Here is a 13,919-nt window from a genome sequence, read left to right on the forward strand (position 1 = left end):
AATTAAAGAGGAACACTTTCGGCCAGGGGCTTTCTGAGTGTCAGCTAGGAGTTATTACGCAGTGAGGCCAAAGTCAGAAAGGTTAGCTTGTTATCGGAAGTGCACCGACGCATGGTTGTAGCACCACGCAGTGTTAAAAGCACCTTGTGTTGCGTTGTTTTTAGTGACGTCATGATATCATGCTCAAAATATAGCTTATGTTAATCACAGAAACAGACGACGACATCAGAGGAGATGATAAAGTACGCTGCCTTGTGTACCGGACGTCGGCTTGTCCACCATGGCGCCAGGCTCTCCATCAAAGTGCTTATTGCCATGCATGAAATTGCGAGGCTGTGGGCCTGCAGTGTGACGAGTGGTGCCGCGTATAAAACACACACTGCTGTAGGTGCCATTATCGCAGCCTCACAGTACACATTGTTGGCGATGCAGATAATCTGGCGATCTGGCGTCTCTTGCATGGATATCAGCGATAACTCGGGCCACGGCTGATAAATTGTAAGCCGGTCGCAAGGAGGGCTCACTGTTCAGTCTGTGTTCGACACAAAGCCTGTCTCCGGCCACGAGAGCAGCGGTCGGGGGAGCCCACCAGCAGCCATGGAGCTGTTCGAGCTGCTGCGGCTGCTCTTCACCGGTACGTGACCTCGGCCGCAGACACTTTCAAAACATTGACATCAGGGCAGGGGCGCAGCTAGAATCGCTGTAAGGGGGAGGGGCACAGTGGTGACAAAGATGCCCGTAGGTGTGAAATTCTCCCGGAAAATTGCTGGATATAATCCGCTTCATTTTGAGGAGAACGATTTTCTTCGTTTTAGCTTCATCTGTTTTAACTAGAACAGAAGCCAGAAGCTACGGGAAAACACAACTCTTGTTACATTTTGAACGAAATAAACTGAGGCAGCGAGCGTTAAACTACATGGAATAATTATTTAGCACTAATGTTTAACCTTCCGCCAGAATACATTAATAAAACAGCGAGAGCACAGACATCATAAGGGATAACTGCGACAAGTACTAACTTCAATATGTCAGTTTTAGGAATGGAAAAACAAACCGGAAATCCAACACTGTTGCAACTCTTCTGCGTGTCTAATTATTGTTCGAGCCTGAACACACACACGTCGTCGGAAGACTTGTTTGATCAACGTTGTTTGATTATAAACGTTTAGACATATGATCTGGGCGTGGCGATAGATACTCATGACCGCGTGTGTCGCTCCATGCGTTTCAATTTAAGATCCCCACGATTGGCATGCATCGTGATGTTCGTGCCATGTTCATACATTCTGATATTCGACAACCTTATACTTTAAATACCTGCTGCATCTACATCCTTTTTTATTTCGATCTGAAGCGTTATCTAAAAAAACTAGATGGCATTGACACACTGCCCTAAGAAATTAGGAAGGCAGCGTGACAAAGATGTCTTAAGATGCTGCAAGATAGCATGTGATGCAAAATCAGCATACCATTAGTGATGTGTTCAACCGCCAAGCGTGCCTAATTGTGTTGCATTTCCTTAGCCCATTTCTTTTTCTATTAAGCACATACGCATAGGAGGTTCCGAGAAAAATGGGGGAGGGTGGAGGGTAGGCATCCCGAAAGGTATCTCAAGTGATGCCCCTGCATCAGATCATTATCACGCTGGTTTCCATGACCCACATAGCGATAACATGCAACCGGATGGGGATTGGCCCAAAGCCTATAACGAATACATCCTAGCACACCTCCCGGCTGTCTCCAGGCACCTCCGACAGCGGCGACATCCCACTCGCCTCGACCCTCCCCTCCCCCCCCCCCCCCCCCCCCCCCCCACCCCCAACAGAACAGCTTCGGCGGTGGCCGCCAGGCGTTCGCGATACGCTGCCCGGCACCAACCGTCCGGACAAAACCGGATCGTCCGGTACGGATGACGAACCTCTGGGAGAGGACGGCAAGATGTGCCTCCTCATCAACTGACCACACAGAAAACCGTATAATTTGCAGCATCAGATAGGACGGCAAAGTTGGGTGGGATGCTGCTCATTTCCTGAAGGAATGAAGGCGTAGTCCAACAAAATTGGACAGCTAAATCTTCAGTGGCTCGATCTTTCGCGTCTGAAGCCATAACTGCTCTGAGGAGATCTGATGTGCACAGTTCTGAGCAGGTGAGGGTTATACGCTGATCAGTGAACCCGAGCATTCGCATTGCACTCCAGTTATTGAATTTTAATCATGGACACCACGGGTGTCGATTTGTAATTTTTGCGAGGGCCCTGCCCACCCTTATGTTGAGTTGCGCCCCCCAATGTTGGTTTGACCGCCCCTCCCAATTTTTTTTGCTGGAATACTGCAAAAAACGAGGGCAAAAGATGACTATAGCACAACGACTGTTGTCTCCGATCTTTCTGTGTAGTGGCGTCTCGTAACACTCCAATAACAAAAAGCCATGGTTGCTCTCACCACAAGATACAAATTGTAACAGCTGGGCGGATAAACGATGCAATGAACTTCACATACCTAGCGCCATAAGGCACGCAATGGTTTGTGGGTTTAAAGTGAAAAACTCTGGAATATGGGGATGACCTAAGTCATTCATGGGTTACCCCGTCCCCGTCCCCCGTAACCAAAATGTGTGCCGCCTCCCATGACCGCATAGAAGAGCGCCATCGGTGCTCTAAGGTGGCCATAAAGGGAGCGTCTTTACATGCCGATCAGAAGAGACGCGTGAGTGCAGTGCCTGCTTCCTGGATCTAACCCTGAATTACTTCTACAGTGCTTAAATTAAAGACCTTTACAAATATTACAAATATTGAAAACGTGCATTGCGTTTTATCACAATAAAGTGGGCTCAATCCAGTGAGAAAAATGTGGGGAGGGGATCGGTTCGCCCCCCCCCCCCCACCGGTGAAAACCCTAACCCCATTTCGGCCCCCCCCCCCCAATGATTTACGAAATTTGACCGCCCTGATGAAAACCACACAAGCGAAAACTAGAACAAACAGGCATTTACTGTGGAATTATGTAAATGACCAAACCCAACCAAACACCCCCCCCCCCCCCCCCCATTCTTACCAGTTGAGACAGAATCATACACTAGGACAAGGTAACATCCAACTTCACCCGCTCGATAACAGCTGCAGCATTTACAGTCATTTTAAAGCGACAGGTCATGGTGGAGGGACGCAGACAAAGCGTGCGTAACAAGCGCATAAAAATGCTGCTTTCTCAAGAGAATGCTGATTAATGCAGAGAAGCTCACAAACTCCTCGCGTGTTTGGCAAAGGCAAGAAAGACAAAGGAACGCCACCGCGTAGCATGGCAAAGCGCTGAAAAGATCCTGTTTGCTTCAACAGCCAATATATGACACCATACCGGACTGATACACATTTTTCAGGACCGAGGCTGCTGTTGCAATTTCTACCTGAGACCAAGGAAGGAGGGCGCAAAGTCCCCAGTGAAGATGGTCTTCGGAAGTTATTTCCGGCCAAGCAGGCCCAGGTGCGGCATGCTTTTTATCAATGTTTTTGTGCGACGGACGTGGAAATGTAACATTATTCTGCCCACCAAACTTGGGTATGACATCGTAAATAATACTCATGAACAGACTACTACAGAGCTTACACAGTGCAATTAAAGGGAACAGTCCATTTGCGACCATGAGTGTTATCAACCTCAAAACTTTTCGGAAATGCAACATTTTATCACAAATGTCATTAATCACCAAGCATTACCATCGGTTGTAACGAAACTTCCAACAATATCACCTGCGGTCTGAAACACTGCCAACGATTTTCTGTCGTTTTTATCTTTGGGGCTGTTCAGCAGAGTGCAAATATGAGGCAACGAAATCAGTAAAGAAACAAAAGTGAATGACTTCCTCGCAATATTAAGAAACCTGAACCAGAAACAAGCTGCTTTGGTTGAATGTTAGGGCACGGTCCATGATTGCATGCAACCTCCTTCTGTTTTGAAAACTCTCTTCTATCTCGTTTTAGTTTTGTATGCAATTGTGTGCCGTCCCCGAATATTTACACACGAATTTAGCTAAGTATTTCAAAACTGCCAATACCATGCGATCACTAAGACCTGTTTCATGACAAACTTTTTTGTTAGAACCTTTCTTGAACAACTGCTTGCGGGTGAAATGGTAATACATTCAGACCCGCGGTCAAGAAATATGTCCTCAGATAAAAAGCCCTGAGACTTAGTTTTATATCACATGCACGAGCGAATGGAAATAAATGTCGTCCTATATGATGAAACTTAACCAGCTAAAAATACTTTCAGATACCAGGTAATTTATGTGAAAAGTATAATTTGCTAGGCAAAATCATGCAGCTGGCACCTCCAATATTACCTTTGACTCTTTCTGAACATTTTTTCAAGTCATTGCCCGAGAGAAAACTTCTAGTCAACTCGTAAAGCTCAAAGTTATAGCTGCTGATAGAAAAGAGTGTTGTATCGCTGTTAGCCAGCTATCAGGTTGTTGACGGGTTTTTTCCGAACGTCTTGAGTGTCATGTTTTGAAGAGGGTTTATCGGCATCTTATCAACAACGGGCTTCTATCCTAAAATCAAAGTGGACATCGTGCCTCCGCATGAGCTTGGACGAGTCCTTAATCCTATTTCACGTTAAAGTATCTTAGTACGCGCCCAGATGGCCGGTTGGATACCCTTTGGCTCGGGTGGGGGTCAATTTAAACCCCTAAGATCTTAGAAACTAAGATAGCTAGAGACACCAAATTCACCACTTGCGGTGGACTGTACGTGAACTCACTTGGGCCAAAGCTTGAGGATGCTAGGTAATGACATCCGGGTCCAACAAGGTCAAACAAGGAAAAACTTAGGACTGGCATCCAAAGTGCCCCCCGAACATATACATCTTTTCTAAGAAAACGTTCACATGCCCATTTAACTTCAGTAAACTTTTTTGACCCTTTTGAAGGTCACGGCGACCAAAATCATACGGAACTGCTCTGAATTTGCACTTGAATAAACGACAAAGATTGCGCTAGGCAATATGTTCCTACAAACAAAACGTTGACCTGGGTCATTTCAGGTAAGTAGCCTATGCTGATCTTTAAGTTCATAAAAAATGTATAAGGCGGTTTCCGTAATCAATAAAATGGAAATGAGCACCAGAGAGGACCGCATACCATAAGTCCTAGATAACAAAACAGTTTCTTGCCTCGCCGTGACCATTTTACACGACCTTAGGTCAATGAAATTTGTTTATCCAATTGCTGTGCTGCCTAAGAAAGTATCTCAGAGATGTAAGGCTTTGTCTAGGTCTTCATTGTTGCATCAGATTGAACGATTCACCAGAAATTGACTTCGCTGGATCCATGGCGTGATTTGGACTTGCCGTAGGTCGGCGACCCTATGAGGTAAATATGAATTTCGATACTAAACGGTTTACTATTCAACGGTATACAGCTATGCAAAATTTGGCGTGGCTACGCCGCGCCGTTTGGGAGCCATTTTGGAAAAGCCTACAGGTGTGTCAAATTGATCCTGACCTGCGAGCGTGTTGATATTCCGAAGTACTTCGATTGGATAACACGCGAGAGGTTGCTCTTCAAGTGTGGGAGCCATTTCGGCCTCGCAAGAAATGTGCTCGATTGGCTAGGCCTGCATATCTCAGCGAGAAACTTACCGTCTGATCGCGCGATCCCAGGTCCACGTCGGACTTTGGTGGCGAAAATTGAATGTGCCGCAATGCTCGACACGGCCCGTTCTGGTCTCTGACGTCAGTTGAACTTAAGCGCGGCCGCTGCCACCGGCCGCAGGCCAGGCATGCAATAGGCAAACAGCGAGCGTCAAAAGCGATTCGGACATCGTCTGGGGTCCGTGCTGGAGGCACTGCTGCCATTAACATATGGAAGCGCTTACCTTGACGTCAATGAACAAAATTAGAAAGTCACTAGGTTCTCTATACAACAAATTTTCCCCTGGTGCGCTAGCCAAATGGATCTCACTTGCACGCTTAAAGAGAGTGTTCCACATTTGCATAGGAGTAAAACTGAAAAGGCCATCTCGAAGACTATTCAGTGCAGTTCACAGCTTTGTCCTTCTTAACACCTAAACCCCTCTAGTTTTTGAACGGCACGCTTGCGAAGATGTGCAGACTTTTTCGTGCAGACTATTTCAAGGTTACCCAGGCACACATGACGCCGTAATAAAGTCCTTCACATCGTGGTAATTCATTGGCCATGTAGCGATAAAAAACAAAAATAAGTGTAACGGTCGAGCCGTTCATGTCTGGCGTTCGTAACCACGATTTTCAGATAAAACGTCCGTCAATTGTGACGCAAGATGCAATCCATAATGAAGGACGTATTGTGGAGCATATTAACTAAATCAAGTAATGGTTTTGTCTGGAGCAGTTTTTCTACCTAATGGTATGCAAACAGTTATAGACGAACTTGTTCCATCATATCTGATGCCTGTTCCAATATCTTCAAATGTGGAGCATTCCCTTTAACTGTGACGCACAAAACCAGCCTAACTTTGAAGCGTTTGAGACGGCAGTCGACATGACGAATTGACGGTCGCCCCGCACCAATACTGAATCACGAACCCAGTTGAAACTGTGCTCACAGTATCCTGCAAACACAGCTTTGGGAGAGTATTATGGCAAACGTTTTTCACAATAGATAAGCGTTGACTGTAATTTGCTCCTACCATTTCTCAGATACGCTACAGATATCCTGACGACCAAAGACTTTCTTCTGTTTAACATCATGTCATCAGTACAGACCACACCACACAGTTCGAGCATGAGTTTATTTTCAGGCTGGGATAGAGATCAAGTGATGTCGCGATTGGGCTCGCGCCGCTGCACCACGCCCTGCCGAATGGTGGCTTCGTTGCGCTACCAGCGGGTATGCTCGGTGAAACAAATCTGAAGTCTGTTTTACTTATCTTGCACACCGCTCCAGAAGTACAGCCGAATCTATGCGAGGAATTAGGTGGGCTGGGTGTGTGTGCAATGGATAGGACTACAACGGGGGCAAGGTGACCTCCTGCAGTGGACTGAGAACCTGCCCCATGGTCCTGCGACAGTGGACTGAGAACCTGCCCCATGGTCCTGCGACAGTGGACTGAGAACCTCCCCCATGGTCCTGCAACAGTCAGCTGCTTCACTCCAATGCTAGTGACGATCGCTGTACGGAACACTGTTGTAATCCAGCTCATAGGACTTCATGGCGCTTCTAGGTAGGACGGGACAACGTTGCAGCGCCCGTGCTATCTTGCAGGGCTTAGGAAATCCCTCTATCGTCTCGTATGTATTGAAGTAGGTCATATCGGACAGATTCGATTGCGATGCCGAATTGGAGTAGATCATATCACACAGACTCGATCGCGATCTTCAATGTGATCTTGCTGAGTGTTATTGGGTTTCCTTCGTGAGGCTGAGACCATGCTGTAGGCGTTCTGACTGGATTTGATTATATCTGCCCTTTAAGTCCGTGCAATGCGGGCCACCGGTGAATCTGACATGGCATGATTACTGATCAGATCAAGGCTCTCCAGTTGAGCTTTTTCACAGCTGAACTCCGGGAGTCAGCGTCGGCCATGGACGATCCCCACCGCATTAACGGTGCTGTTCTGCATGCTGAGGCGGAGTAAGTGACGTCACGGCACTCAGAGCCACCTCTCCCGCGTAAGAGCAACACTTCACACAAGCACGCGTGGTGCATTTCGAGATGGTCAGGTACTAAACTGGCTCTGACCTGAACGCCAGAGCTCGAGGGGACTCGAGAGGGATGCCCCATCTCCCGTCTCGTCGATTGATGGCTTTGGTAATGTTAAAGGGAATGCCTCACATTTGAACATGTTCAAGCAAGCATGGGGTAGGATGAAACGAGCTTAATTATAACTATTGGTTTATCTTTAAGTGGAAAAGACAGCTCTAGACAGCACAAAGCTATGTTTAGTAAATATGCTCCGCGTTGTGTCATGGTTTCATTATTTCATCGCACCTTGCATAACATTAATGGAGATTCACTTGACGACCGTGATGTCTGGAAAACGCGCTCACGAACGCCAGATATGAACGCTTCGACATTTATATTTTTCTTGGCCTCGATCGCCGCATGGCTTATGGGATGTCAGAATCTGAATGGCATCAGATGTGTCTTGCGATTGCAGCACTTACATGGATGCACGTTACTTTTTCGTGCGCAAGAAAAAGTGAACTTGCAAATACGCCTTTATACGCTTGCCATAAAAGAGGGAACTTTTGGAAACAAGTGCATGGAAACGGGATTTTGTAGCTAGCAAACCATGTCTCTGGCTGGCGTTAGCTTTATTATGCTTACTTTTCAGTGTTGGTCGTTATTTGTGGTCTGGCCATGCTGGATATCCGACGGCGCGGGTACTGCACCGGGCTCAGCTGGCCACTGCTTATGAAGCTCTACGTCGTACGCCAGCTGGGGTCTATCAAAACGTACCTGATGCATCGCAAGTTCGAGAAAGATGTTCGCCACTTCCAGGAGGTAAGGCTGCAGGAGAGGTCTATTGGTCGTTGGGCGTTGGTTTGTGGGTGTTTCCCGCTTGCCTCCTGCGGAACAGCATTCCGATCGTCCAGTCCACTCGAATGACACAACCGGGTGATGGACCAAGTCCTTTCACAACAGGCCATGCCTTTATGGGCTTTCGTCTTAGAACCAGTTCGTTCACTAAAGACCAGTTGGTTCTCGCCTACCATTGGGACTACCTCAAGTCCAACAATATGCTGACCTATTGGAGTAGAAGGAGACACCACCGTGGCAGAAGTGGAACTACCGTGGCATAAATGAAGCTATGGTGCGTGTGGGCAGCACGTACCGGACCTTTCACCTCATTTGAGTACAAGCCGTGTTTGTGGGGCGCACCCAATCATCCTGAACGAGTTCAACCTCATCGCAAAGCTCGAGATAGTGACCGCTGGAGCAAAGCGAGGCTGGTGCACACAAACTTGTCGAGCACGTTGCTTACCATGGTATGATCTTCAAAGGTGTACCGAACTGCGGCAGACCTGGGAGGTGTCCAGGCCTGCCCCTGCCGCGGCTTTGAGAGACGTCATGGCTGTATGTAGCTGTGTTGAAATCAAATACCGTATTTGTTTACGACTCCATTCCACATGGTACGTGTGTCCTCCCAGTCAGCATAACTTCACTTTATCAAAAGTGTGTTGGGACGATTCAGCGGGAATGGGACGAAGATGGGACGATTCAACGTCCGTTTAGATCGGAGTTTTAACAGGGGCCTCCGGCGCCGAAGGTCGGACCGCCTATTCAATGCACGTGGTAGGCCGCCGACGGAGTGATTCCAAGCGCCGGCAAGCAGCGGCTCGCGCGGAGTGCAGTCGAACCGCTCGGTGGCGCCACCTCGTGTATAGAGAGATGGAAGCACAGTTCGAGGCGATCTATATCAGACAGGCCTTTGTATTAATAATGTGGGGGTCGTAATGGCCGAGTGTATAGTGCGTTTCCCACGTAGGAATGCCGAGGTTCGAGTCCCCGTTGTGCTATGGTGACCCCTGAGCGCTAATATGGTGAATGCAGTCGCTGGCGCTCCATATGAGGCGCAACGACTTGCGTTTCGCTCTCTTTCAAAAATAAGAAATAGGAAGTTCTCATAAGATGCGACTATGGGAGCACGACTTCCGGGAAAACCCAAGTTTAAGGAATATTTGCACACTTTCAAATTTTATGAAACGATCTCGAATGCCCCTTGAATCTATTTCAAGCAACTCTCCGGTGGGTGGGCTTCTATGTTGATCAGGTTACATGATTCACAAATCATCCTCATCAGGCCAAACTTTTCTACCGCAGCGTTTGACCTTCTATCGAACTTACAGCATTATGTCCAGTTCTCAGAAGTCCAGTTCAAAATTATCTGCGAAGACGTTTTAATTTCCAGAGGTGAAGGAGAGTTAACGCGCCCTCTGGTGGGGTCAGTTTGAACCCGCAGCTGGTTTTCCTAAACATCTTCCGGGTGCCGTGGTGTTGCGTCAGGCTTTAAAAAGCCGTAGCAAGTGAAATAGCCACTCTGTTCGCACCACAATTCTAGATTTATCTTGTAAGTTCTCTGAAATATGGCAGGTCAAAATCAGGCCATGGCTGGCAGCAAGGGCAATTTCTTGGGCATCGCTCAACCTGATGCGACGAAAGAGTGTTAGGCGAAGCCATGCATCTTTGAGATGGCTTCTTTGACAACAAGACAATTGCATTTAAAATTAGGACTTCTTCTGACCTTCGGGTCAGACATCAAGGTCAAGTCAAGGTCAGAACCAGAATTATGTTTTTACTGGAGACATTGAGTTGCGGGGTAGCTTTTGAGGCACATTTTGAAGTTGTTGAGCACAGGGAGGTGAACAAATGTGCTATTTGAACTTCATTAAACTCAGAAGACAATACTAACCCGGAATGACTCCGACCAACCTCTTGCTTTAGGAACAGACAACTTGCGTATTCTTTGACGCTAATGGAAAATCGAACATCAATACAAATTTGTCGGTTTTTGGTCGCCATGACATTCTGAAGGTTAATTAACGTGACTGAGCTGAAATGAACACCAGTGGCCTACTGTTTAGTATAGTTATTTAAGTTAAATATGGTTGCATAATGTCTGAAGGAACAACACTGATCTTAAGTTTGACCTTTTTGACCTTAGTTGACCTTAAGGTCATGACCCATGGATCTCAAGTTTTGACACAAATGAATAAGCATACCGGCCTACCTATCTTGGGAATCTGGTGTAGATCCTCGGGGGTGAATTGACCCCTACCCCCTCAGCGACGTCGTATTCAACCGTCCACCGGCGTGCGCATTAAGAAAGAAACGTCGGAAGCGGGAAGTCGGTACCAGAAATGTCAGCCTTTTCTGAATGACAAGGTTTGGCACTGACATTTACGCTTTATCTGCACCTTGCATCCCCCTAGAACAGCTCTGAGGCTGTGGATTCGTGACCGACCGCTGATTCTCAGCTCAATGCGCCGAACTGTTCTCATGATAACCCAAGACGTCCAGAACGTCCGCCAAAACAACGCTCTGGACGAACTGGCCTTCGGGCAAGAAAGATGGACGCACGAGTTATATGAGACGTGGATAAACAGAACCGCAGCAGCGTAGGCAAAGATGTAGCGGAAGGCGTCGTGACCCGACGCGGAGAGACAGCACGAAAAGGACATTGCGTTCTCCGGTATTTCTTACAAAGCAACAGTAAGCTCTTAAAGGTTCATCTTTGAATGTAAAAGAAGGTTCTATCTCATGACGTGGTCATTTGGACAGTTGCACCTAAATGATTTGCCGTGGTCACCTGCAGATATCACTTTGATGTACAGGCTTTGATTGCGCTATAAAACATCTTTACTGAGCGAAATTAGAACATCGTTTTTCTTTACATGTAGTTCGCAGGCCAGGTTCGACCCACGGCTCGCTTCGACTGCCGTTTTCTTCCGTGTTTGTCTCGACAGCACTGGCCGGAAAGGACGGTCGTGTACGGTTACATCAAGGCGGTTAGTGTCAGTCCTGATCAATTTCGTCCATTTGCAGGTGCAATTCCAGTTCCTGATGAATCGGATTCGTCGGTGTGAGAACACGGCCTACGGTCGAGACAATGGCTTTAAATCCATGCATACCCCTGCCGACTTCCTTCGCAACCACCCGATCACAGAATATTCAACAATGGATAGCTATGTCAACCGAATGACAGACGGAGAAAAATCAGCACTTCTCGGGGACGAAGATAATATCTTCATGTTCATTACATCATCAGGAACAACGGGCAAGAACAAGAAGATTCCGCTGTCGGATCAGGGAGCAAAGGACATACAGTCTCAACTGTTTCATGGTCCTTACCGGTGGGCTGTAGAACGAGACCTCGCTCCGTGGAATCTGAAGAGAATGATGAGTGTCAACAATGGCCGCACTGTTCAGCACACCAAGTCAGGTCACGTGTTGGGTGTGGCAGCCAGTGTATTCTATTCGAAGGCGATGGCTTTGTTCGCACCTCTCTACACAAGCCCTGTCATCAGTATGCAGGTGAAGAGTGAATTTGAATCGCAATACATCCACATGCTCTTTGGGCTTCGGGACAAGCACATTTCTGTGATAATTACCGTCTTTGTTCATAATTTCCTTAGCATGATGCGCCGAATGGAGGTCTTTCAGAATGATCTCGTAAACGACATTCGTCGTGGTCGTATCAAAGACGACCTGAACATTTCTGAACACGTTCGTGCCGAACTGAATGCACAGCTCACGCCCATGCCAGAAAGAGCCGAGGAAATCAAAAATGAATTCGCGGAAGGTTTCAAGGGCATCATTCCACGGCTGTGGCCAGATGTGAAAAGCATCAGTGGTCTTTGGTCAGGAAGCACGAACGAGGTGTACTACAAGGAAGCCAAAGCTCTGACTGGTCCAGATATCACTATCATCAGCTTCACATACAGCGCGTCAGAGGGCTTTATGGGCTCCAACCTCGAATCTACCCGCCCCGGATCGCCCAGGTACACTCTCATTCCGAGCATTATGTTTTTCGAGTTCCTGCCGATTTTCAACGACCGCATTCCCGATCTGGACGAGATCAACCCCAAGGAGCTCCTCCTCAGTGAGCAATTGGAATTGAACAAAACGTACGAGGTCATCATCACCAACTCCTCCGGCTTCTATCGATTCCGGCTCGGGGATGTGGTCCGAGTGGTGGGCTTCTACCAGCAAGCTCCGCAGATCGAATTCCTCTTCAGGTGGGTAACTCAAACTGACCAAGCAGTCAGCGTCCGCACTGCCGTGGCGTTCACCAGTCTTGTTTTGATGCCAATGGAACCGTCCTGACGTGAAATGCTGTTGGAACATGTAAAATGAAATGCGGAAAGTTGCGAGCTGGATTGCCGTCGGACACCTCTCTAACGTGACCTTTCGTCATGTGACCAGGTCAGGCCAGAACCTGAACGTGAACGGAGAAAAGCTCTCCGAGGAGGTGTTCTTCCGCGCCCTGCGCGAGGCAGCAGGCCGCTGGCCGTCCACTCTCAAGGACTACACGGTGGCCGGCAGCCAGTTCGCGCCCAGTCACCAGGGCCTGCTGGACCCGCACTACCTCCTCTTTTTGGAGCTGGACGGCCCGGTCCTGACTGAGGAGCAGACGGGGCTGGTGAGTGGACCGGGCGCCGACTCTCCTGCAGTGGCGGTGCGCGTTTCAGCAGCATGCGACGTCAGTAACCGGCCGTCCAGGGCCAGCTTTCCAATTCCCCCCCCCCCCCCTCGAACTAATCGCTTGCTCTTAGATTAGTCGCCGAAACATGCAAAGCATGACCATTAACATCAAACTCGCTTTCTCGGACGACGTTTTTGCGATAGCACCGATACAATGTTCTCACAGTGCGTCGTCTTTCAACTCGTGTCTCAGGGCTCGAAATCAGCTGCGCCGCAGACCGCACCGCCCACGTGCTGTGTAAGCACAGTCAATGTTTGCAGGTGGATGACATCCTTCGGCAGCAGGACGAAGAATACGCCAGCTTCCGGAAACTGGAGAAGATCGCCAAGATCCGGGTGTACCAAGTGGAGCCGGGAGCCTTCTCGCGCTTCCGTGCACACCTGCTGGCGACCACGGCCGTCACGGCCGGCCAGTTCAAGATGCCCAGAGTGCTGAAGAGCCGTGACAGGGTGGACTGGTTCCTCGAGAATGTCTGCAACTGAGCCCTGTGGTGCCGATCACTGCCTAAAGTTATGAACTTCTAGTTAACCCAGTCCGTAGCTTTTTCTGACTGAGGCAGCTTTGGTATCATGCCGCTTAACTACATGCCCTGCTTCTCGCCTGTATCTTTACAGCTTTGTGAAATGTCAAGCCATTGTGATCTCTAAACTGCTTGTGTCGTTGTGTTCACCGCGCCTCTGTGAACACTATGTGTTTTTCTCCGAAGTTGTCCTGAAAACTGGAGTTGAAATAACA

At 48.2% G+C, this 13,919-nt stretch overlaps 1 protein-coding gene across 1 annotated transcript; it reads left to right on the plus strand.

The window, feature by feature from the left end:
* The first annotated feature begins 597 nt into the window (after positions 1 to 597).
* Positions 598 to 13,666, plus strand: LOC119108031 (GH3 domain-containing protein-like). Its single transcript, XM_037231615.1, has 6 exons — positions 598 to 634; positions 8,313 to 8,482; positions 11,525 to 11,559; positions 12,481 to 12,717; positions 12,905 to 13,121; positions 13,445 to 13,666. The coding sequence occupies exons 1-6, from the start codon at positions 598 to 600 to the stop codon at positions 13,664 to 13,666; spliced, it is 918 nt and encodes a 305-aa protein (XP_037087510.1).
* Positions 13,667 to 13,919: the final 253 nt, after the last annotated feature.

This window comes from Pollicipes pollicipes, unplaced genomic scaffold (assembly GCF_011947565.3).
Source record: "Pollicipes pollicipes isolate AB1234 unplaced genomic scaffold, Ppol_2.1 Scaffold_6686;HRSCAF=7923_pilon_pilon_pilon, whole genome shotgun sequence".
Lineage (NCBI taxonomy): Eukaryota > Metazoa > Arthropoda > Thecostraca > Pollicipedomorpha > Pollicipedidae > Pollicipes > Pollicipes pollicipes.

Bases quoted from the DNA above. Each gene is read 5' to 3' on its own strand.
- LOC119108031 (XM_037231615.1), top strand. From the start codon at position 598: ATGGAGCTGTTCGAGCTGCTGCGGCTGCTCTTCACCG. The intron at 635-8,312 runs GTACGTGACCTC...CTTACTTTTCAG, and splicing joins GCTGCGGCTGCTCTTCACCG to TGTTGGTCGTTATTTGTGGT. The intron at 8,483-11,524 runs GTAAGGCTGCAG...GTCCATTTGCAG, and splicing joins ATGTTCGCCACTTCCAGGAG to GTGCAATTCCAGTTCCTGAT.